At 50.3% G+C, this 25,862-nt stretch overlaps 1 protein-coding gene across 1 annotated transcript in view; it reads left to right on the forward strand.

Annotated features, from left to right (window-relative positions):
• LOC137304997 (ras/Rap GTPase-activating protein SynGAP-like) overlaps nucleotides 1-25,862 on the forward strand; it is a 485,592-nt gene that overhangs the window by 280,580 nt on the left and 179,150 nt on the right. Inside the window, 2 exon segments of the mRNA XM_067973769.1 lie at nucleotides 4,436-4,557; nucleotides 16,119-16,224. Coding sequence (XP_067829870.1) covers nucleotides 4,436-4,557; nucleotides 16,119-16,224 — 228 coding nt within the window.

Here is a 25,862-nt window from a genome sequence, read left to right on the forward strand (position 1 = left end):
TAACTCACTCCCAGGTATCCATTATTCTATATATAAACCATCTGAACCCCTCGATTAGATTCCAGTCTGTAACTCACTCCCGGGTATCCATTATTCTATATATAAACCATCTGAACCCCCCGATTAGATTCCAGCCTGTAACTCACTCCCGGGTATCCATTATTCTATATATAAACCATCTGAACCCCCCGATTAGATTCCAGCCTGTAACTCACTCCCGGGTATCCATTATTCTATATATAAACTATCTGAACCCCTCGATTAGATTCCAGTCTGTAACTCACTCCCAGGTATCCATTATTCTATATATAAACCATCTGAACCCCTCGATTAGATTCCAGTCTGTAACTCACTCCCAGGTATCCATTATTCTATATATAAACCATCTGAACCCCTCGATTAGATTCCAGTCTGTAACTCACTCCCGGGTATCCATTATTCTATATATAAACCATCTGAACCCCCCGATTAGATTCCAGCCTGTAACTCACTCCCGGGTATCCATTATTCTATATATAAACCATCTGAACCCCCCGATTAGATTCCAGCCTGTAACTCACTCCCGGGTATCCATTATTCTATATATAAACCATCTGAACCCCCCGATTAGATTCCAGCCTGTAACTCACTCCCGGGTATCCATTATTCTATATATAAACCATCCGAACCCCTCGATTAGATTCCAGTCTGTAACTCACTCCCGGGTATCCATTATTCTATATATAAACCATCTGAACCCCTCGATTAGATTCCAGACTGTAACTCACTCCCAGGTATCCATTATTCTATATATAAACCATCCGAACCCCTCGATTAGATTCCAGTCTGTAACTCACTCCCAGGTATCCATTATTCTATATATAAACCATCTGAACCCCCCGATTAGATTCCAGCCTGTAACTCACTCCCAGGTATCCATTATTCTATATATAAACCATCTGAACCCCCCGATTAGATTCCAGCCTGTAACTCACTCCTGGGTACATACTGTGCTATCTTAATGATCTGAGTCCAACCTGTGATGTTCTGTGCAGACAGGAGCCAGATTTGACTTTGCCGATCACAGCTGTGTGCATTGCCAGCAGGGAGCCCTGGAGCCCGTCCGTCTGATTGATGGCTACACCACTCCGCTCTCCCCCGGCCCTCTGCAGGCCGACCTTTCCTTTGGCATCTCAGTCGCTCTGACAGGGAGGGCAGAATCGTTTGCACCTGACCCATTGTCGAGAGTCAGCAGTGTTGCATTGATAAAACATTTGCTTTTCTCTCTCTCTCTCTCTCTCTCTCTCGGCAATAAGGAGGCAGTGGAAGGCCTCCAATCACGATGGACGAGCGGTGAAGGCATCGTCCACCCGGGTTGTGTTGGCTCCTTGTTCTCCTTCACTCCCTCCCCACCACCCCCCCCCCCCACCACCCCAGCAACCATGGCAACAGGCAGCAAATTACTTAGTGGGCTGAGAAATTCACAGCCAGATTCAGCCCATCCCAGAATGGGACCTGGCAGGGTCTGAGATCGTACGGGTACACAGGTGGTTGTGCATACACAGACAGGTATACCCATGCACAGATAGACATAAACAAATATACCCATAGGCAGATGGGCCCGTCTGCAGATGTGCCCATACACATGAGCATGCAGACGAACAAACAGACAGATATACAGGCATATATAGATATATAAATATCTGTGCGTGTACCTGTGTATCAATGTCTGTATATCGGTGTATGTGTGCATCTATCTGTATATTTGTGTGTATGTCTGTGTATATCTACATGTGTTTCTATGACCGGGAAACCTGTACATATGTACATGTATCAATGTATATCACACACCATGGGAGCAATTTGTAACCTAACTCGTCGAGCGGTGATCCCATGGAATCGGTTTTACGCCCAATATTAGAGAGTAAAATCGGGGCGGGGTTTAAAACCAGCATCGCCCCCTTATCCCATCAGTTTCCTGACGGGTGAGTCGGGTTAAAATTGCCCCCAATGAGTCTTCAATCACCATCGATCCCCCACCTCCCCCGCCCCATCCTCTCCGAAGCTCACTGCCTCCCCGTAGCTCAGTGAGTAGGCTGCAAGATTATTATTGTTGCTCCCCAATCCATCCATGGCCTCACCCCATCCAACCCAAGTGAACCCTGGCCTTCTATGCTCTCTCGGTCACTACGTTCCTTCCCTCTGGAATTGCCTGTCCAGCTCCCCCCACTTTGCCACCTCCCCTCTATTTCAAAAAAGCCCCCTCAAAACCTTTCTCTTGGGCCTGTCTCTCTTTTAGTTCACTGTTTGGTCCGAGGAACATAAGAACAGAAGGAGGGCCATTCAACGCCTCGAGCCTGATCCACCATTTGATGAGATCATGGTTGATCTGTATCTTAACTCCAACTACCCGCCTTGGTCCTGTAACCCTAAATACCCTTGTCTCACAACAATCTATCAATCTCAGTATTGAAATTTTTCAATTGACCCCCAGCCTCAGTAGCTTTTTGGGGGGAGAGAGTTCCAGGTTTCCACTCCCCTTTGTGTGAAGAAACGCTTCCTGACATCACCCCTGAACGGCCCGGCTCTAATTTTAAGGTTATGCCCTCCCCTTGTTCTGGACTCCCCCCACCAGAGGAAATAGTCTCTCTCTATCTTTAATCATCTTCAACACCTCAATTAGATCACCCCTTAATCTTCTGTACTCGAGGGATTACAAGCTTAGTCTATGCAACCTGTCCTCATAATTTAACCCTTTTAGCCCCGGTATCATTCTGGTGAATCTGCGCTGCACCCCCTCCAAGGCCAATATATCCTTCCTGAGGTGCGGTGCCCAGAACTGAACGCAGTACTCCAGATGGGGTCTAACCCGAGCTTAATACAACTGTAGCATAACTACCACCCCTTTGTATTCCAGCCCACTTAATTTAAAGCAATAGGATAAAAGGTATGAACAGGGTTGGCTCAAGGTGCCTCCCACAATCACATAAGAAATAGGAGCAGGTGTAGGCCATACGGCCCCTCGAGCCTGCTCCGCCGTTCAATCAGATCAAGGCTGATCTTCGACCTCAACTCCACTTTCCCGCCCGATCCCCATATCCCTCTCATCCCTGCTCCCTCGTGTATGCATCAAGCCTCCCATTAAATGCATCAGTCATATCTGCTCCAAGCACTCCATGTGGCAGCGAGATCCACATTCTCACCACTCTCTGTGTAATGAAATATCCCATCCACACTCTTCATGTGACCTGTTAGTGGCTATCTTATATTTATGCTCCCTTGTTCTGGACTCACCCGCACATGGAAACTGCATTGCCACAGCGACCCTATGGAACCCCGTCATAATTTTAAAGACCCCTTTCGGTTCACCCCTCAGCCTCCTCTTTTCCAGAGAAAAGACCCCCAGGCTTCTCAACCTTTCCCGTTGCTTGCACCCTTTCAGTTTTGGTAACATCTGCACATCCTCCAGTGCTTCTATATCCTTTTTGTCGTGCGGAGACCAGAACTGCGCACAGTACTCCAAGTGTGGTCTAACCAAGGTTCGACATCAATTTAACATTATCTCGCTGCTTTTGTATTCCAATCCTCTTTCTTTGCACCCTTCATGGCCCTTATCAACTTGTCTTGTTAGTTTTAGGGATTTATCTATCTGCGTTCCCAGAAATAAATGGCCTCCTTCTACCTCCCGCCAAAATTAACCGCCCCTTCTCGCTTCAAAGCGAGATAACAGAAAATGGTGTCCGACAAAAACACCAAGTGAGTTATGTCCACTTCACAAGGGAAGTTACTGACCCGCAGAGTAACAGGGAAGGGAAGAGGGCAATGAGGAAGAAAGGTCATTAATCCAGGTCACCGCCCCTGCACTGCAGCAGTTTTCATGAGACTGAAAGATAGAAAGAAAGCCTTGCATTTATATAGCGCCTTTCACGAACTCAGGACGTCCCAAAGCGCTTTACAGCCAACTTTTGAAGTGTAGCCACTGTTGTATTGTAGGAATCGCGGCGGCCAATTTGTGCACAGCAAGATCCCACAAACAGCAGTGTGATAATGACCAGATCATCAGTTATTAGTGATGTTGGTTGAGGGATAAATATTGACCAGGACACCGGGGAGAACTCCCCAACTCCCCTGACATGGAGATCTTTTACGCCCACCTGACTGGGCAGACAGGGTCTCTGTTTAACATCTCGTCTGAAAGACGGCACCTCCAACAGTGCAGCACTCCCTCATTACTGGCACTGGGGAACGCCAACCTCGATTAAGTGCTCAAGTCTCTGGAGTGGGGTTCGAACCCAAATCCTTCTGACTCAGAGGCGAGAGAGAGAGCTACCCCAGTGAGCCAGAGCTGAGACTTTAGGAGGAGGGGAAGGGAAGAGAGGAGAAAATCAATGGGAAATCAAAAAGTTTCAGCGACCTTCCAACGGAGCTAATAACTTTATGTCTCCTCTTCCTGCAGATGTGCGAGGACCACCTACTCATCGGATATCCTACAACCAGTTACCTTACGACCGTCCCATCTGGAACCCCAAATTCTGCGTCATCTCCGGAAATCAGCTTCTTATGTTAGACGAGGAAGAGGTACGATGGTGGTGGAGGGGAGGGTTTGCGGGAGAGGGGGGCTGTCAGGGAGGAGGGAGTGCAACGGAATGGTGGGCCGACTACAGGTTTTATTTTAATTGTCATTCTTGAGATATGGGCATCGCTGGCGAGGTTGGCATTTGTTGTCCATCCCCTAGTTGCCCTGAGAAGGTGGGGGTGGGCCACCCTCTTGAAACTCCGCGCTTCAATACAACTGAGGGATTTGCGAGACCATTTCAGAGGGCAGTTAAGAGTCAGTCTGGTTGGTGTGTGGGACTGGAGTCATGTCTGGGCCCAGACCTGGTAAGGACGGCAGGTTTCCTTCCCTAAAGGACGTCAGTGAACCAGTCGGGTTTCTAACGACAATCCCACAGCTTCACTTTTACTGATACCAGCCTTTTATTTCTAGATTTATTTATTTTAACTGAATGGAAATTCTCCAACTGGTAGGATTTGAACTCGCGTTCTCTGGGTTATTTATCCAGGCCTCTGGGTCCGGTTTCTGCTTCAACTCTGTGTTGTTAACCTTTTTGTTGGGGGGCTCAGAATCCCATCAGTGCTGCCGCCACACCCAGTGATGGGGGTCCTGGGCCTGGTCCTGCGATTTCCCCCTCACAGTGAGCTCCTGGTTTCATCGAGTTTCATCAAAACTACAGCACAGAGACAGGCCATTCGGCCCAACTGGTCAATGCCGGCGTTTATGCTCCACACAAGGCTCCTCCCCTCCCTACTTCATCTCACCCGAACACCATATCCTTCTACTCCTTTCTCCCTCGTGTGTTTATCCAGCTTCCCCTTAAATGCATCTATGCTATTCGCCTCGACTACTCCTCGAGGTAGCGAGTTCCACATTCTCACCACTCTTTGGGTGAAGAAGTTTCCCCTGAATTCCCTATTGGATTTAATAGTGACTATTTTATATTTATGGCCTCTAGTTTTGGACTGCCCCACAAGTGGAAACATCTTTTCTACGTCTACCCTATCAAACCCCTTCATTATCTTAAACACCTCTATCAGCCTTCTCTTTTCCAGAGAAAAGAGCCCCAGTCCGTTCAGCCTTTCCTGATAAGTATATCCTCCCAAGTTCTGGTATCATCCTTGTGTGAATCTGTTTTACCCCTTCGCCAGTGCCTCTATATCCTTTCTATAATATGGAGACCAGAGCTGGGCACAGTACTCCTGGTTTCACTCTGGCCGGTTGCCGAGCCAAGGCCTGACCTTCTCCCCTCCACAACGGAGAGAGAGAGAAAATAAAAATCACAGGGCCCAGAGCTCCATTTTAACAGGGGCCTGATCACTTGCTATGGGGTAACCCTGACTCCTAATAGAGAGTAAGGAGGGGAGAGGGAGCAGTGTTGATTCCCAGCATCCCACAAAACAGGACCATGAGCTAAGGCCTGGAGGTAGATGGATGGAAAGTAGGCCGAGGATTTTAGGGCTTCATTACCATTGCACATATCGTTGCTTACTAAGGCACTGGTTAGACCTGGTTAGACCTGACCTGGTGCTGTACTGTGTACAGTTCTGATTAGCTAATCATAGGAAGGACATTATTACCTTGAGAGGGGACTTCTTGAGATGATCTAATGGGAGTTTTCAAGATGGTGATGATGGGAGCTGATCTCGGTAAATTGTCCCCTGGGGTGATAGGTTCTGATACGAACATACACACACATACGAATTAAGAGCAGGAGTAGGCCATTCGGCCCCTCGAGCCTGCTCTGCCATTTGATAAGATGATGGCTGATCTGATTGTGACCTCAACCCTACTTTCCCGTCTACCTACTATAACCTTTGACTCCCTTGTTAATCAGGAATCTATCTGACTCAGCCTTAAAAATATTCACTGACCCTGCCTCCACCACTCTCTGGGGAAGGGAGTTCCACAGACTCACGACCCTCTGAGAAAAAAATTCTCCTCATCTCCGTCTTAAATGGGAGACCCCTTATTTTTAAACTGTGTCCCCTAGTTCTAGTCTCTCCCACAAGGGGAAACATCCTCTCAGCATCTACCCCTTCAAGTCCCCTCAGGATCTTATATGTTTCAATAAGATCACCTCTCATTCTTCTAAACTCCAGTGTATACAGGCCCAACTTGTCCAACCTTTCCCCGTAAGATAACCCCCTCATCCCAGGAATCAGTCGAGTGAACCAGTTAGACATTAGGGAAAGCAGGGGCAAGAGGGAAATCGGGCCAAAGGGCTTGTAGAAACCATTAGCGGGGAAGGCTGTTGATCTGGCCAGAGAAAACGGGCTCAAGACAATTCAATGTTTTTCCAGAGCAAGAAGGGATTGGGGGCTATGGTGAGAAAGTGGGCATGATCCAAGGGAAAGGGATGGGCTTGTCGTGCTTAGTGGGATCTTCCTGTTCGTAAAACCTCTAAGGTCTTATTCGGAAGACATCAGCAATTAGAATATTTCCCGATTTTTTTTTTCCTGCCTTTTTCTATTCTGCACCAAATCCCGTTCACCCATCACCCCTCCCCTCACTGATCCACATTGGATTCCAGTTCACCGACACCTCAAATTTAAAATTCTCATCCTCTTGTTCAAACTCCCCCATGGTCTCACCCCCCTCCCCATCTCTGTAACCTCCTCCAGCCCTACAACCCTCCGAGATCTCTGCGCTCCTCCGATTCTGGCCTCTTGCACATCCCTGACTCCCTTCGCCCCGACCATTGGCGGCCGTGCTTTCAACCATCCAGGTCATCAGCTTGGGAATTCCCTCCCTAAACTTCTCCGCCTCTTCACCCCTCTCTCCTCCTTTAAGACCCTTGTTAAAACCACATCGTGAACCAAACCTTTAGTCACCCCTCGGTGTCCGCCTTGACTCAGTGAGCAGCACTGTCGCCTCCGAGTCAAATGTTTGTGGGTTCGAGTCCCACTCCGGAGACTTGAGCGTATAATCCAGGCTGACACTCCAGTGCCAGTACTGAGGGAGTGCTGCACTGTCGGACAGTGCCATCTTTCGGATGAGACGTTAAATCAAGGCCCCGTCTGCCATCTCAGGCGGACGTAAAAAATCCCACGACATTATTTCGAAGAAGAGCTGGGGAGTTCTCCCCGGTGTCCTGGCCAATGACAGGAGATCTTATTTAAACATACAAGACTCTGAGGGGACTCGATAGGGTAGATGCTGAGAGGATGTTACCCCTCGTGGGGGAATCTAAAACTCGGTGGCATAGTCTCAGAATAAGGGGTCGCCTGTTTAAGACGGAAATGAGGAGGAATTTCTTCTCCCAGGGGGTCGTGAATCTTTGGAATTCTTTACCCCAAAAATCTGTGGAGGCCGAGTCATTGAATACATTCAAGGCTGAGTTAGACACATTTTTGATCAGCAAGGGAGTCAAAAGATATGGGGAAAGGGCGGGAAAGTGGAGTTGAGGTAAAAATCAGATCAGCCATGATCTCACTAAATGGCGGAGCAGGCTCGAGGGGCCGAATGGCCTACTCCTGTTCTTATGGTCTCTTATGGTCTCATGGCCAATATTTATCCCTCAACCCACATCACTAAAACAGATTATCCGGTCATTACCTCGTCGCCGATTGTGGGATCTTGCTGTGCGCAAATCAGCTGCCTCGTTTCCTACATTACAACAGTGGCTACACTTCAAAAAGTACTTCATTGGCTGTAAAGCGCTTTGGGAGGTCCTGAGACTGTGAAAGGCGCTGTGTGAAGGGCTCTATTCCTGGTTACGAGATGGCTGAGGGGCGACCTGAGAGGGGTCTTTAAAATTATGAAGGGGTTTGATAGGGTAGACGTAGAGAAAATGTTTCCACTTGTGGGGAAGTCCAGAACTAGAGGTCGTAAATATAAGATCGTCACTAATAAATCCAACCATGGAATTCAGGAGAAATATCTTTACCCAGAGAGCGGTGAGAATGTGGAACCCTCTCCCTCAAGATGCATTTAAGGGGCAGCTCGATAAACACATGAGGGAGAAAGGAATAGAAGGATATGCTGATAGTGTGAGATGAAGAGGGGAGGGAGGAGGCTCGTATGGAGCATAAACACCGGCATAGACCAGTTGGGCCGAATGGCCTATTTCCGTGTTGTAAATTCTGTGTCATTCATCGAAATACAAATTCTTTCCTTCCTAATATCTCCTGATGTGGCTCGGTGTCAACTTTTGTCTGATTTGCACTGCCGTGAAGCTGCTTGGGGACTTTCTCCCACGTTAAGGGCGCTATATAAATGCAAGTTGAAATCATTGCTCACCCCTGGGTCCGTCAGGCACTGCTTCCCGCAAGAGGCGACACAGTTACCAGCTGGCCCATCGGGGGGCGCACTGAGCACAATCGGACTGCAGATGCGGCTTCACCTCCAGAGAAGATGGGGGAGGGGGGAAAAGGAGCCTGATTCGGATGGCGTTGCCACGGAGTCTCCTGGGAAACCTGATCCTAGTGTCTTTCTCTCTCTCTCTCTCTCTCTCAAACGCTCACTGTCTGCCAGCCCACCCTGGCTCCAGCGACTCCAGGCCGACCAAAGAGTGCGGTTCCTGATTCTACACTTGTCTCTCGTCACGGGTAATTTCAGGGGCTAATCACTGCAATTACACCACCAGCAGGCTGCGACCGCTGGCCTGGCGAATCAAAACAAAACCCTAACAAGTTTGCAGTCGCAAAACCCCCGAGGTGGATTTTAACCCTCGCGGAGCTGAAACGCCTCTTTCGTTTCAACCAACATCACTAAAAACCACCCCCACCCCCCCCCCAGATTATCCGGTCTTTTATCGCATTGCTGTTTGTGGGATCTTGCTGTGCACAAAATGGCTGCGGCGTTACCCTGCGTTACAACAGCAACTACCCTTCGAAAAGTACTTCATTGGCTGAAAAGCGTTTTGGGACGTCCTGCATCTTTCCGAACACCTGCACCTTTACATCCCAGCGTGCATCCTGCAATCTGCCCCTTTCGGAACGTAGGAACAGGAGGAGGCCATTCAGCCCCTCGAGCCTGTTCCAGCACTCAGTTAGACCTTGGCTGATCTGTACCTTAACTCCATCTACCCGCCTTGGTTCCGTAACCCTTAATACCCTCGCCCAACAAAAATCTATCGATCTCAGTTCTGAAATTTTCAATTGACCCCCAGCCTCAACAGCTTTTTGGGGGAGAGAGTTCCAGATTTCCACTCCCCTTTGTGTGAAGAAACGCTTCCTGACATCACCCCTGGACGGCCTGGCTCTAATTTTAAGGTTATGCCCCCTTGTTCTGGACCAGAGGAAATAGTTTCTCTCTGTCTATCCTATCGAATCCTTTAATCATCTTAAACACCTTAATTAGATCACCCATCAATCTTCTATACTCGAGGGAATACAAGCCCAGCCTATGCAACCTGTCCTCAGAATTTAACCCTTTTAGCCCCGGTATCGTTCTGCTGAATCTGCGCTGCACCCCCTCCAAGGCCAATATATCCTTCCTGAGGTGCGGTGCCCAGAACTGAACGCAGTTCTCCTGTTGGGGGTCTGACAGGAGCTGGATCGATTTTTATCAATTCACTTCATGATCTTTAATCCTTCATTTCGAGCATTCTTAAAGCCTCCTGTTTTCCAAAGAAAGCAACCCTCATGCCCTTTGACCTGTGCAATCTCATTCAAATGGGGATTGACACAATCCTGGCATATTTCATCTGAGGCCCATGAGCAATCAGAGAGAGAGAGAGAGAGAGAGAGAGACCACCTGGACTGGATTCAGTGAGTTATTGACAATTCATTCCAGATATGGACTGGGTTCAGTGGGCTATTGACGGTTATACCCCATGTTGGATGAGTTGTGTACACAACAAACGACAGAGTTTCCGAGCTGTGGTGGTCAGTTTTGTGAGGAGGACGTTCTCCCAGAACAAAGGCCACAACTTACTGACACAGACCCATATTAGCTTAGAAAGACTTGTTAAAGTGTACTTAACAAAGTACAGGGCACTTGTCGGTAAAAGGGACTGGACTGGCCTTTCAGCTTTAGAAGCACAGTTCAAATCAACGCAGATCCACCTATGTGGAATTTAAGGAGCGTGAAACTCCCAACAGTCAGTCGCACTCAAAATGGCCAAAGTAGGAAATGGAAAATGGTACAACATAGGGGAGTTACTATTTGATGGGACAGTGTAGAGGGAGCTTTACTCTGTATCTAACCCGTGCTGTACCTGCCCTGGGAGTGTTTGATGGGACAGTGTAGAGGGAGCTTTACTCTGTATATAACCTGTGCTGTACCTGCCCTGGGAGTGTTTGATGGGACAGTGTAGAGGGAGCTTTACTCTGTATATAACCTGTGCTGTACCTGCCCTGGGAGTGTTTGATGGGACAGTGTAGAGGGAGCTTTACTCTGTATATAACCTGTGCTGTACCTGCCCTGGGAGTGTTTGATGGGACAGTGTAGAGGGAGCTTTACTCTGTATCTAACCCGTGCTGTACCTGCCCTGGGAGTGTTTGATGGGACAGTGTAGAGGGAGCTTTACTCTGTATCTAACCCGTGCTGTACCTGCCCTGGGAGTGTTTGATGGGACAGTGTAGAGGGAGCTTTACTCTGTATCTAACCCGTGCTGTACCTGCCCTGGGAGTGTTTGATGGGACAGTGTAGAGGGAGCTTTACTCTGTATATAACCTGTGCTGTACCTGCCCTGGGAGTGTTTGATGGGACAGTGTAGAGGGAGCTTTACTCTGTATATAACCTGTGCTGTACCTGCCCTGGGAGTGTTTGATGGGACAGTGTAGAGGGAGCTTTACTCTGTATCTAACCCGTGCTGTACCTGCCCTGGGAGTGTTTGATGGGACAGTGTAGAGGGAGCTTTACTCTGTATCTAACCCGTGCTGTACCTGCCCTGGGAGTGTTTGATGGGACAGTGTAGAGGGAGCTTTACTCTGTATCTAACCCGTGCTGTACCTGCCCTGGGAGTGTTTCAAAGAAAGATTTACATCGATATAGCTCATCTCACGACCTCAGGATGTCCCAAAACGCTTTACGGCCAATTAAGTACTTTTGAAGTGTAGCCACTGTTGTAATGTAGGAAACACGGCAGCGAATCTGCGCACAGCAAGATCCCACAAACATCAATGAGATCAACAACAACAACAACAACTCCTCACATTTATAGAGCACCTTTAATGTAGTAAAACGTCCCAAGGCGCTTCACAGGAGTGATTATCAAACTAAATTTTACATCGAGCCACATAAGGTGATATTTGGACAGGTGACCAAAAGTTTGCTCAAAGAGGTTGGTTTTAAGGAGTGTCTTAATGGAGGAGAGAGAGGTTTAGGGAGGGAATTCCAGAGCTTAGGGCCGAGGCAGCTGAAGGCACGGCCGCCAATGGCGGAGCGATTAAAATCGGGGATGCGCAAGAGGCCAGAATTGGAGGAACGCAGAGATCTCGGAGGGTTGTAGAGCTGGAGGAGGTTACAGAGATAGGGAGGGGGGCAAGACGATGGAGGGATTTGAAAACAAGGATGAGAATTTTAAAATCGAGGCGTTCCCGGACCGGGAGCCAATGTTGGTCAGCGAGCACAGGGGTGAGGGTTGAACGGGACTTGGTGTGAGTTGGGATACGGGCAGCAGAGTTTTGGATGAGCTCAAGTTTATGGAGGGTGGAAGATGGGAGGCCGACCAGGACAATGTTGGAATAGTCCAGTCTAGAGGTAACAAAGGATGAGGGTTTCAGCAGCAGATGAGCTGAGGCAGGGGCGGAGACGGGCGATATTATGGAGGTGGAAGTAGATGGTCTTAGTGTTGGAGAGGATATGTGGTCAGAAGCTCATCTCAGGGTCAGATAGGACGCCAAGGTTGTGAACAGTCTGGTTCAGCCTCAGACAGTGGCCAGGGAGAGGGATGGAGTCAGGGGTCTAGGGAACGGAGTTTGCAGCAGGGCCAAAAGACAATGGCTTCAGGCTTCCCCATATTTAGTTGGAGGAAATTTTTGCTCACCCAGTACTGAATGTGAGACAAGCAGTGTGAAAATGAGAGACAGTGGAGGGGTCGAGGGAGGTGGTGGTGAGGTAGAACCTGGTGTCGTCAGCGTACATGTGGAACCTGACATCGTGTTTCCGGATGATGTCGCTGAGGGGCAGCATGGAGATGAGAAATGGGAGGGGGCCAAGGATAGATCCTTGGGGGGCTCCAGAGGTAACGGTGCGGGAGTGGGAAGAGAAGCCATTGCAGGTGATTCTCTGGCTATGACTGGATAGATAGGAATGGGACCAGGGGAGCGCAGTCCCACCCAGCTGGATGATGGAGGAGAGGTGCTGGAGGAGGATGGTGTGGTCAACCGAGTCAAAGGCTGCAGACAGGTCAAGAAGGATGAGGAGGGATAGTTTACCACGGTCACAGTCACATAGGATGCCATTTGTGACTTTGATAAGGGCAGTTTCAGTACTGTGTCAGGGGCGGAAACCTGAATGGAGGGATTCAAACATGGAGTTGCGGGAAAGATGGGCACGGATTTGGGAGGCGACCACACGTTCAAAGACTTTGGAGAGGAAAGGGAGGTGGGAGATGGGGGCAGTAGTTTGCAAGGGCAGAGGGGTCAAAGGTGGGTTATTTGAGGAGGGGGGGTGATGACGGCAGATTTGAAGGGGAGAGGGACAGTACCTGAGGAGAGGGAACCGTTAACAATATCAGTGAACACGGGGGCCAGGAAGGGAAGTTGGGTGGTCAGCAGCTTAGTGGGAAAAGGGTCGAGGGAGCAGGATGTGGATCTCATCGTCATGATGAGCTCGGAGAGGGCATGAGGGGAGATAGGAGAGAAACTAGAGAAAGATGCGAGTTCAGGGCTAGGGCAGGGGGAGCCGCAGGGGAATTTTGCCTCGGTGGGCGAGGGGAAGGGAGGGAAGCGGCCAAGGCAGCTGAACAGATGGTCTCAATCTTAGTGACAAAGGAGTCCATGATCTCTTCACACATTTTGTTGGAGGTGAGGGTGGGAGGGTGCAGGGGAGAGGGGTTTAAGAAGACGGTTGGTAGTGGAGAAGAGAAGCCGGCGGTTATCATTGCATTCCAGGATGATCCTGGAATAGTGAGCAGTTTGGGCAGAGGAGAGCAGGACCCGATAGTGCTTTATGTGGTCCAGCCAGATCTGGCGATGAATGGCTAAACCAGTTGTCCGCCATAAACGTTCAAGTCTGCGTCCCTTGGATTTAAGGGAGTGGAGATGGGGGCTGTACCGGGGGAACGACCAGGGTGAGAGAGAGTAATGGTTTTAATGGGGACAAGGGCATTAAAGGTGGAGGTGAGGGTTAGGGTTCGGGTTAGATCGGTAGCTGCAGAAATGTTGTGGTGAATGGAGGGCCAAAGGCTAGACAGTTGGGAATTTGAAAGTGCCATTGTAAGTGACTTGGGGGAGAGTTTTATCCAGAGGCAGACACAGAAAGAAGTGGGTTGGGAGGGGGAAGGGGGATGTGGTTGGAGAGGGAGGGATCAGAGATGGCCTTATCCATGATTGACAGAATGGGAGTAGAGAGGCCACGTAAGATGTCAAGGTCGAGGGGGTGGCCGTGAATATGGGTAGCGGGGTTTATACGGAGGGAGAGATTAAGGGAGGATAGGAGGGCAGTGAACTCAGAGGAGAGAGAGCACGATGAGTTGAGATGGAGATTGAAATCACCGAGGATGAGAAGTCGCTCGGTGCAGAGGCTGAGGGAGGAAAGCAGTGAAGATATCTCGGTGAGAAACTTGGCGTGGTATTTGGGTGGACGGTAGAGAACGAGGATTTTAAAGGAGGTGAGGGAGGTGGAACAAGGTGAGATATTCAAAGGAGGAGAAGGTGCCAGAGGAGTAGGGGGACAGACCAAGGTGTGATTTGGTGATAAGGACCACACCCCCACCACGGCGGTCTGGGCGGGGCAAGTGGTGGAAGGTGTAGCCAGACGGGGAGGCTTCATTAAGGGGGAAGGTATCATCACCCATCAGCCAGGTTTCCATCAAGGCCATGGTGTCGATGCAATCATCCACAATAAGCTCATCGACGGCAAGGGCCTTGTTCACAAGTGAACGGACATTCTGGAGGGAGATGCAGAGAGGGGCGGTGATTGCTGATCCGCTGGCAGAGTCCACAGGGCCAGCGCTGGGAGGGGTGAGTGGGACGGGAAGGAGATCGGCAAGATTAGACCCCAGTGGGCGCGCTGGGCGGGAAGGTCGGTGAAAGAGTCGGATGGAGCGGCTGCGGTTGCTGCTCGTAAGGAGGCAGCGACGAGTGCCTCGAAGGGCCCTTCGGAGGATGCCAAGGGAAGCTGTAGGCTTATCTAAGGGGGAATCAAGCCTGGGACGGCAGCAGGAGAGTAGCAAGGTCGAGGAGTGCTGAAGGGTTGGGGTAGGGATTTGGGGTGATAGAGTACTCGAGGAGGGAGAAATGAAAGGAGGCAGGGCGACAGGAACGAGGGGCCTCGGAGGGGTGAAGAGAAAAGAAAAAGAAAGGGGAATAAAGGCTCGATAACCTGTTTTAGTGATGTTGGTTGAGAGATAAATATCGGTCGGGATACCGAGGAGAACTCCCCTGCTCTTCTTCGAAATAGTGCCATGGGATTTTTTACATCCTCCCGAGAGGATCAGACGGGGCCTCGGTTTAACAAGGGACCTGGGTGTCCTTGTACACCAGTCACTGGAAGCAAACATGCAGGTGCAGCAAGCAGTTAGGAAGGTAAATGGTATGTTGGCCTGCATTGCAAGAGGATTTGAGTATAGGAGCAAGGATGTCTTACTGCTGTTATACAGGGCCTTGGTGAGACCACACTGGAGTATTGTATGCAGTTTTGGTCACCTTACCTAAGAAAGGATATACTTGCCATAGAGGGAGTGCAGCGAAGGTTCACCAGACTGATCCCTGGGATGGCAGGACTGTCGTATGAGGAGAGATTGGGTCGACTAGGCCGTATTCACTCGAGTTTAAAAGAGTGAGAGGGGATCTCATTGAAACGTATAAAATTCTGACAGGGCTAGACAGATTGGATGCGGGGAGGATGTTTCCCCTGGCTGGGGGGTCCAGAACGAGGGGTCACAGTCTCAGGATATTTAGGACTGAGATGAGGAGAAATTTCTTCCCTCAGAGGGTGGTGAACCTGTGGAATTCTCTACCACAGAAGGCTGTGGAGGCCAAGTCACTGAATATATTTAAGAAGGAGCTGGATAGATTTCTAGACACAAAAGGCATCGAGGGGTATGGGGAGAGAGTGAGAATTGAGACAGAGGATCAGCCATGATCATATTGAATGGCGGAGCAGGCTCGAAGGGCCGAATGGCCTACTCCTGCTCCTATCTCAGCCGAAAGGCGGCACCTCCGACAGTGCAGCACTCTCTCAGTACTGCACTGGGAGTGTCAGCCTGGATTATGGGCTCAAGTCTGTGCAGTGGGACTTGAACCCAGGGCCTTCTGACTCAGAGGCGAGAGAGCTGCCCCCCTGAGCCACGGCTGAGACCTTTGATGGTTGACGGGGACAGTGCAGGAGGAGCATCGAACTCGTCCCTTCAGAGGCCGCAAGTTCCCCCCTCCCTCGAGAGGGGGGGGGGGGGGGGGGGGGTGAAAAAACCCCTTTGAATATGTTTGATTCACCTGGTGTGTTCCCTGACGCTCCTTCTGTTCTCCAGGTTCACCCGTTACTGCTTCGGGAACGAAGGCACGAGCCCCCCTCGCGGAATAAGCTGCTTCGCCGGACGGTCAGCGTCCCGGTGGAAGGGAGGCACGCCGATCACGGTAAGGAGTTCGCCGCGTGGCACTCGGGCTATCCGTCGTGTTCCGCCCTCCCCTCCTTTCCTTCGCCCCCCCCCCCCCCCCCGCCTTCCTGACGTTGCCGACTCCCACTTGGTGGTGGGGAGGGAGGGTGGGGGGGGGTTGGGGTTTGTTGGGGGGTGGGCGGAGGGAGGGCCGTTGGGAGTGGGTTCCACCTCGGTGGTCATTCCTGAAGTGTCAACCCGGACCCCCAAAGCCGAGATTGGCCCCAATCGCCGTCGTTCTCACACCGGGGTTAACGGGCGGGTTTAGTACCAGCGACAAAACATCAGAAAATCTACAGTGGGTGTCGGCAGGTTCTATCTTCCCCCTTACCTCCATACAGTGCCCTCATCTGCGGGCATAATTGGTCAGTGATGGGAAAACGGGTAATTGTTATTTTTTTTTGGCACCCTCTCCCTGGCTCGGTTGGGGAGGGCCGGAGAGGTGGGGGCAGTGTGGGGACCTCCACCTCGACTGAAATCAGCTGACTCCGTAGCACCCTGGGATCTTTCTGATCTGTCAGCTCCCAGCAACCCCCCCTCCCCGACGGTTGTGGGGCAACCAACGGTTGAGTCAACACCTGACCGAAGGGACTGACGAATTGGCCCTCGCCCTCTGCGTGTCTGCGTCCCCCCAACCCCACCCATGCCTGGCACTGCGCCAGGTGAAGAGTGGGCGGGAGGGTGGGGTACAGGAAGGGCTCCAAGGCCAAGCACCCGCCTGTCCCCTCGGGTGAGGAGCGGAGATAATGGGGAAGAATCACTGGGAGGCCCAGATGATGCGGGTACAAGCAGACTAGGAGAGGCGAAGATAAAATGAAATCCAGATTTTATGGTTGTAATTCTCTGTTGAGGAAATCTGTTCATCAGGACCCTGATCACATCGTGATTTATTGACAGAGATCGGCTGATTGGCTTGGGTTGGGTGTTGAGGATCTGGTCAGCCAGAGCCTAGTCTCACTGTTGTTTGGTTTAAGCTGCTGACTGGTCGGCTGGCGGTTTTTCTTAATTCATGATTTGGGCGTCGCTGGCGTGACTGGCATTTATTGCCCATCCCTAATTGCCCCTTGAGAAGGCGGTGGTGAGCCGCCTTCTTGAACCGCTGCAGTCCGTACGGTGAAGGTTCTCCCACAGTGCTGTTAGGAAGGGAGTTCCAGGATTTTGACCCATCGCCGATGAAGGAACGGCCGATATACGTCCAGGTCGGGATGGTGGCGATGATGATGGAGGGGACCTTGGAGGTGGTGGCGTTCCCATGCACCTGCTGTCCTTCTATGTGGTAGAGGTCGCGGGTTTGGGAGGGGCTGTTGAAGAAGCCTTGGCGAGTTACTGCAGTGCATCCTGTGGATGGTACACACTGCAGCCACAGTGCGTCGGTGGTGAAGGGAGTGAATGTTTAGGGTGGTTGATGGGGTGCCAATCAAGCGGGCTGATTTATCCTAAACGTTTAGGTTAATACAAGTGTTGAGGATACCTATGCAACAGTTTATCCATGGTTTATTCAAAAATGTTGATCGATATTTAGTTCGTGTTTATAAAGGGCAAATACTCAAACTTCTGTTCATCAGCATCCTGTTTGTTTATACGATGGGGCAAATTTTTGACTTGAGGCCCAGGCCTGAAACTGGCCTACAGATCGACCACCCGATTTTCAATTCTCCAACAGACGACAAGATTTAAAATCTAACCCCTGTGCTTCAGTTCAAAACCCTTTTAAGTTGTAATCCCAATATTCTCGTCCTTGCGTTCAAACCCCTCCACGGCCTCGCCCCCTCCCTATCTCTGTAACCTCCTCCAGCCCCTACAACCCTCCGAGGTCTCTGCGCTCCTCCAATTCTGATGAAAATTCCTCCGATTTTCATCGCTCCACCATCGGCGGGCGTGCCTTCAGCTGCCTGGGCCCGAAGCTCTGGAATCCCCTCCCTAAACCTCTCCGCCTCTCTCTCCTCCTTTTAAGATGCTCCTTAAAACCTACCTCTTTGAGCAAGCTTTTCGTCACCTGTGCTAATATTGTCTGATAATCGCTCCTGTGAAGCGCCTTGGGGTGTTTTTACTATGTTAAAGGCGCTATATGAAGGCACGTAGTTCTTGTTGTGAGCGGAGAGATAATCTGCGACCCTTCCAAAAATATAAGGGGTCAAACCTCCATCTTCCGCGATCCTGGACGTTAATCGGGGGGTGAGGTGGGTGTGGGAGTGATATTTAGAAAAAAATCAGGTTTCGAAAGTTGTCTCCAAACTTTTGGTTCTGAACACGAAATGCTTCTGTCCAGGTACTGATCAACTGTGGACACCACAGCGGGCACCCGTTTGGCCTGAAATCAGCTGTCTGTTTCTCGGTTCAGGGATGGAGAATGACGGGTACAGGGTGGCTGCGGAGCTTTGCGATTCATGATTCTGCCGTGAAGGCAGCAGTTTTTGGGTAGAAGGTGACAGCACTGTGGAAGATGTAATGCGAGGGTATTTTCTACAAAACTGCCACGTTCCACACATTGGTCAGAAAGGGGGGTAGAGGAGCAGGATCCCCCCCCCATTGCCTGCCCAACTTCTAGGCCTCAGCCGGTGCGTTGTCACGGGGACGTTAAGTTTTCGGCCTACCTCGCGTGGTTGACCTGAATGCGAATAATGATGCACTCCCTCAGCTATATGGAGGGAAATGGTGTTATCAATGCAGGAAATGTTTTATTTTTCAATTATTTACCTACAGCAACAGATATAACAGAAATAAAAGGTCAAATGCAGGATTTTTGATACGCAGGTCTGAATTTTTCAATCAATGATGTTTTAATGCTCGAGGCAAAAAGCAAAAAAAGGATTGGCATTTTCATGACCTCAGGACGTCCCAAAGCGCTTTACAGCCAATGAAGTACTTTTTGAAGTGTAGACACTGTTGTAATGTAGGAAACGCGGCAGCCAATTTGCGCACAGCAAGCTCCCACAAACAGCAATGTGATAATGACCAGATAATCTGTTATAGTGATGTTGGGTGAGGGATAAACGTTGGCCAGGACGCCGGGGAGAACTCCCCTGCTCTTCTTCAAAATAGTGGCCGTAGGATCTTTTACGTCCGCCTGAGAGGTCAGACTTGGTTTAACATCTCATCCCGAAAGACGGCACCTCCGACAGTGCAGCACTACCCTCAGCACTGGCACTGGGAGTGTCGGCCTAGATTATGTGCTCGAGTCTCTGGAGTGGGACTCGAACCCACGACCTTCTGACCCAGAGCCAGGAGTTCTACCCGCTGAACCATTTAAAATGAACGTGCTCGCGGCTGTAGGAAAATAGAGCTGATCGGAAAATCTAGGCCTCTCGTGTTCAAGGCTTGCGGCCCGAGGCACACACCCCCTCCCCCACCTCCCCTTCGTGCTCCCCTCACAGAAGCCCCAGGTTGGGATTTCCCGCTTCGGCCCTCCGGGTGCCCGTTGGGAAATTTTACGCCTCCCAGTCGTCAACTAAAATTGACAGTGGGAAAACCACGGGTTTGGAGGGCCCGGTGTGAGCCTGAATGCTGAAACAGCTGGGGATAAAATCAGTCTTCGGCCAGTAGCCCAAAGCCGTGCGCTAGGCCTTAAATGAGGCCTAACATAAAAGGCCTTCTTCCCTGCAGCCTTTTTCCAGCAATAGGATGAATTTTCCGTCGATATCAAACACAGATTTTTTTGGGGGGGAAAGCATTGGGGTCCAAGACTACTGCGGTTCCAATTTAAGACAGGTTCTGAGTACAGAACAAGAAACATTGTGCCTCAGGTCAAGATTTCGGATTGAAAAGGAATATTATTCTCCACCCACCCCCCGCACCCCCCCCTCCCTCCCCAACAAAGCAGCAGAGACGTGGAAAGGAAGCAGAGTGACTATTGACACCCACTGTGTCAGCCAATGAGTTGGAGGTGGGGTGGGACTTACGGCAGGACTCACAGCAAGCAGTCTATTTAACAGCAAAGTCTATTTAGTCAGCAAACAGAGTCTGTTTAACCAGCGCACTGCAGCAAACAGTCTACAGAGTCTATTCAAAAAGAGTCTCTATGGACTACAGCAAACAGTCTACAGAGTCCATTTAAAAAGAGTCTCTATGGACTACAGCAAACAGTCTACAGAGTCCATTTAAAAAGAGTCTCTATAAACTACAGCAAACAGTCTACAGAGTCTATTTAAAAAGAGTCTCTATAAACTACAGCAAACAGTCTACAGAGTCTATTTAAAAAGAGTCTCTATGAATTACAGCAATCTACAGAGTCCATTTAAAAAGAGGCTCTATGAACTGCAGCAAACAGTCTACAGAGTCTATTTAAAAAGAGTCTCTATGGACTGCAGCAAACAGTCTACAGAGTCCATTTAAAAAGAGTCTCTATAAACTACAGCAAGCAGTCTACAGAGTCTATTTAAAAAGAGTCTCTCTGAACGACAGCAAACAAAACGCATGACCTAAACCACAGCGACGTTTCCTGATAAAAGCGGGGTGATTTCTCCAGCAAAGTGCAGTGAGTGGAGGATAGTTACATCATACAAATTATGTGCGTAAAATCAATCCCAGTCACTTACAGGCGTGATTGACGGGGGAATTACCCAATCATCTCCGCTCTGGCTGGGAATAGTGGCGTCACTACATGCGACCAAATGAAAAACCAGCTACAGAAGTTAATGGAGCTGATAAAAGGCAACTTTTTTTTTTGAGAAAGACTTGTGTGGTTTGAAGCTGGGTTTAGGGCTGTGAGGACGATCGCAGGTGGAATTCTGTGTGAAACGTGATGGATCCTGAGCAAATGGCAACCCCAGCAAGGGAAGCGGCCGAGGAGAAATTATTCAACGTGACCGTTTCTCCCCTGGTGTCGCACGTGCTCCATGGAGCAGGTACCCAGTGAGGGAGTGAGCTGGCTGGTTCAAGACAGGGCAAGGCAGCAAGTGGTAAGCAAGGCCTGAGACCCATTAGAGAGCAGGAGGCCTGTTGGGGGGGGGGGGCGGGACATGAAGGGAACGCAAGCAAGGAAAGGGAGCACAGAGTCCCGCAGTGCAGCCCTGACGCAGCCAACCCTGCCCCGTCACCCCAGACCCAGCCAGACCTGCCCCCTTCTCCTCCATCCCTGACCTCTTCCCTCCACCCCAGACCCAGCCAGACCTGTCCCCTTCTCCTCCACCCCTGACCTCTTCCCTCCACCCCAGACCCAGCCAGACCTGCCCCCTTCTCCTCCACCCCTGACCTCTTCCCTCCACCCCAGACCCAGCCAGACCTGCCCCCTTCTCCTCCATCCCTGACCTCTTCCCTCCACCCCAGACCCAGCCAGACCTGCCCCCTTCTCCTCCACCCCTGACCTCTTCCCTCCACCCCAGACCCAGCCAGACCTGCCCCCTTCTCCTCCACCCCTGACCTCTTCCCTCCACCCCAGACCCAGCCAGACCTGTCCCCTTCTCCTCCATCCCTGACCTCTTCCCTCCACCCCAGACCCAGCCAGACCTGCCCCCTTCTCCTCCATCCCTGACCTCTTCCCTCCACCCCAGACCCAGCCAGACCTGTCCCCTTCTCCTCCACCCCTGACCTCTTCCCTCCACCCCAGACCCAGCCAGACCTGTCCCCTTCTCCTCCACCCCTGACCTCTTCCCTCCACCCCAGACCCAGCCAGACCTGTCCCCTTCTCCTCCATCCCTGACCTCTTCCCTCCACCCCAGACCCAGCCAGACCTGTCCCCTTCTCCTCCATCCCTGATCTCTTCCCTCCACCCCAGACCCAGCCAGACCTGCCCCCTTCTCCTCCATCCCTGACCTCTTCCCTCCACCCCAGACCCAGCCAGACCTGCCCCCTTCTCCTCCATCCCTGATCTCTTCCCTCCACCCCAGACCCAGCCAGACCTGCCCCCTTCTCCTCCATCCCTGACCTCTTCCCTCCACCCCAGACCCAGCCAGACCTGCCCCCTCCCCTCCACCCCTGACCCAATCCTCAAGGAACATAGCAACAGGAGGAGCCCATTCAGCCCCTCGAGCCCATTCCGCCATTCAATTACATCATGGCTGATCTGTATCTTAACTCCAACTACCCGCCTTGGTTCCGTAACCCTTAATACCCTTACCCAACAAAAATCTATCAATCTCAGATCTGAAATTTTCAATTGACCCCCAGCCTCAACAGCTTTTTGGGGGAGAGAGTTCCAGATTTCCACTCCCCTTTGTGTGAAGAAATGCTTCCTGACATCACCCCTGAACGGCCTAGCTCTAATTTTAAGGTTATGCCCCCCTTGTTCTGGAATCCCCCCACCAGAGGAAATAGTTTCTCTCTATCTACCCCATCAAATCCTTTAATCATCTTAAACACCTTTATTAGATCACCCCTTAATCTTCTATACTCAGGCCTAGTCTGTGCAACCTGCCCTCATAATTTAACCCTTTTAACCCAGGTATCATTCTGGTGAATCTGCGCTGCACCCCCTCCAAGGCCAATATATCCTTCCTGAGGTGCAATGCGGTGAGTTTAAGGAGAGAATTCCCGCGCGTGGGTCCTAGGCACAGCTGACAATGAAGGGATGAAGAGAGAGGGGATACACAAGAGGCTGGATTTAGAGAAATGGAGAGTTTTGGGAGGGAGGGTCATAGGGCTGGAGGAGGCTACAGAGACAGGGAGGGTCGAGGCCATGGAGAGATTTAAACACAAGGATGAGAATTTCTAATTTGAGGCGTTTGGATGGCCGGGAGCCAATGTCGGTCAGCGAGCACAGGGGTGAGGGGCAATTGGGACTTGGTAGAGGACTGGATACAGACTGTAGAGGTTTGGATGAGCTCAAGCTCACACAGCACGGAGGACGGGAGACCGGCCAGGAGAGCATTGGAGTAATTGAGTCTGGAGGCATGGACGAGGGTTTCAGCAGCAGATGGGCTGAGGTTAGGGAGATGGAAGTCGACTGTCTTGGTGGCGGAGAGGATAAGGAGTTATAAAGTTAGCTCAAGAGCGAACAAGATGCCAAGGTTGCAAAACAGTCTGGTTAAGCCTCAGACCAGGGAGGGGGATGGAGTCGGTGGCGAGGATGCAGATTTTGTGGCAAGGGCTGAAGAAGATGGCTTCCATCTTTAACCGGAGGAGGTTGCAGCTCAGTGAAAACCAAATGTGGCAGAAGCATTGTGACAGGCACAGCAGAGGAGTTGAGAGAGGTGGTGGAGAAGGAGAGCAGGGTGTCACCAACGCACACGTGGGGGGGGTGGATTTTAACCCCCAAGAACGGGTGGGTTGGAGGCGGGTGGGAGTTGAAAATAATTGTTTTGCTACTGCAACATTTTCGGACTTTGCATTCCCAGTGGGAAGCCTGTACTTTGGGAACCATTGGTCCAAAGTCATCTGTTCCTCCCAAACATGCTACACTGACCACATGTCAAACACTGGATCCCCAAAATGTTATTTTCCGTAAGAAATCTATCTAATTTTGCATTTGAGTGAATCGACACTAACTGCTTCCACCATCTCCCCAGGGAGCCTGTTCCATAGATTGACCTCTCGCTCACTGAAATAATGTTTCTGCAGATCAGCTTTCAAGTGCAGGCCATATCCTCTGGTTCTACTGTTCTGGACAAGGTGAAGCAGCTTGCCACCGCCGACATTATCTGGTCCCTTTAGAACCCTAAAAACGTCAATCATGTACTTGAAAAGGAAAAAAATTTGTGGGGAAAGACCAGGGGGAGCGGGACTAATTAGAAAGCTCCTTCAACGAGCCGGCACAGGCACGATGGGTCGAATGGCCTCCTTCCAGGCAAGATTCTATAATTCCATATCAGTTTGCTAGCTGGTATGGTAATAGGGTAACTGCCGCTACTGCAGACTCGCTACCTACTGCTACCCGAGTCCCTTTGTTGTGTCTTTAAGGGTAGCTTTTAATGAAAGGAAGATTTTTTTTTGAAAACTCATTCGTGGGGACAGGCGGGATTACTGCTGCAAAAATACTTGCATCAACACGGTCTACACCTTCAAAAGATAGACAAACATATACCCATGGGAGGGACCCACCAGAAACATCATCAAGACTAATCCACATTCTCTCCAACCCATTTGGAGATGGACGAAGAATTAATGAAAGCCCAGCCAGAACTATCATGAATGGGGGATGGGATTGGATGGAATGGGAAGGAATGGGATGGGATGGTATAGGATAGGATAGAATGCAAGGGAATGGGATGGGATGAGAGAGAAAGAAAGACTTGGATTTATACAGCGCCTTTCATGACCTCAGGACGTCCCAAAATACTTTACAGCCAGTTAAGTACTTTTGAAGTGTAGTCACTGTTGTAATGGGATGGGATGGAAGGCAATGGGATGCAATGGAATTGAACTGGATGGAATACAAGGGGATGAAATGGGATGGGATGGAATGGGATGGGATGAAATGAGATAGAATGCAAGGGGATGGAATGGGATGGGATAGAATGCAAGGGGATGGAATGGGATGGGATTGAATGGGATGGAATGGGATGAAATGAGATAGAATGCAAGGGGATGGGATGGGATGGGATGGAATGCAAGGGGATGGAATGGGATGGGATGGAATGCAAGGGGATGGAATGGGATGGGATGAAATGGGATGGAATGGGATGGGATGAAATGGGATGGAATGCAAGGGGAATGGAATGGGATGGGATGAAATGGGATGGGATGGGATGGGATGAAATGGGATGGAATGCAAGGGGATGGAATGGGATGGGATGAAATGGGATGGAATGGGATGGGATGAAATGGGATGGAATGCAAGGGGAATGGAATGGGATGGGATGAAATGGGATGGAATGGGATGAAATGAGATAGAATGCAAGGGGATGGGATGGGATGAAATGGGATGGAATGCAAGGGGAATGGAATGGGATGGGATGAAATGGGATGGAATGGGATGAAATGAGATAGAATGCAAGGGGATGGGATGGGATGGGATGAAATGGGATGGAATGGGATGGAATGCAAGGGGATGGAATGGGATGGGATGAAATGGGATGGAATGGGATGGGATGAAATGGGATGGAATGCAAGGGGAATGGAATGGGATGGGATGAAATGGGATGGAATGGGATGAAATGAGATAGAATGCAAGGGGATGGGATGGGATGAAATGGGATGGAATGCAAGGGGAATGGAATGGGATGGGATGAAATGGGATGGAATGGGATGAAATGAGATAGAATGCAAGGGGATGGGATGGGATGGGATGAAATGGGATGGAATGCAAGGGGATGGGATGGGATGGGATGAAATGGGATGGAATGGGATGGGATGAAATGGGATGGAATGCAAGGGGAATGGAATGGGATGGGATGAAATGGGATGGAATGCAAGGGGATGGAATGGGATGGGATGAAATGGGATGGAATGCAAGGGGATGGAATGGGATGGCTTCAGAGAATTTATTCAATTTATTGGAAAATTCCCAAAAATCTAACTGCACTGATTATGTAAAGCAATAAGGCGTGAACACACGGATAAACAAACATGCCAGCACACAGATAAACATATGCAAACGTGTATGCAGACACACGGAGACACACACAAGGGGCTACGAGGACAACTGCACATTGGCACATAGGATAACAACACACGCACACGCATGGGTGCGTGCACACAGGCATGCACACAAAAATGTAATAACAGACACAAATGCACGCAATA

The sequence above is a fragment of the Heptranchias perlo genome, chromosome 39, assembly GCF_035084215.1.
Source record: "Heptranchias perlo isolate sHepPer1 chromosome 39, sHepPer1.hap1, whole genome shotgun sequence".
In the NCBI taxonomy this organism is placed as follows: Eukaryota; Metazoa; Chordata; class Chondrichthyes; order Hexanchiformes; family Hexanchidae; genus Heptranchias; species Heptranchias perlo.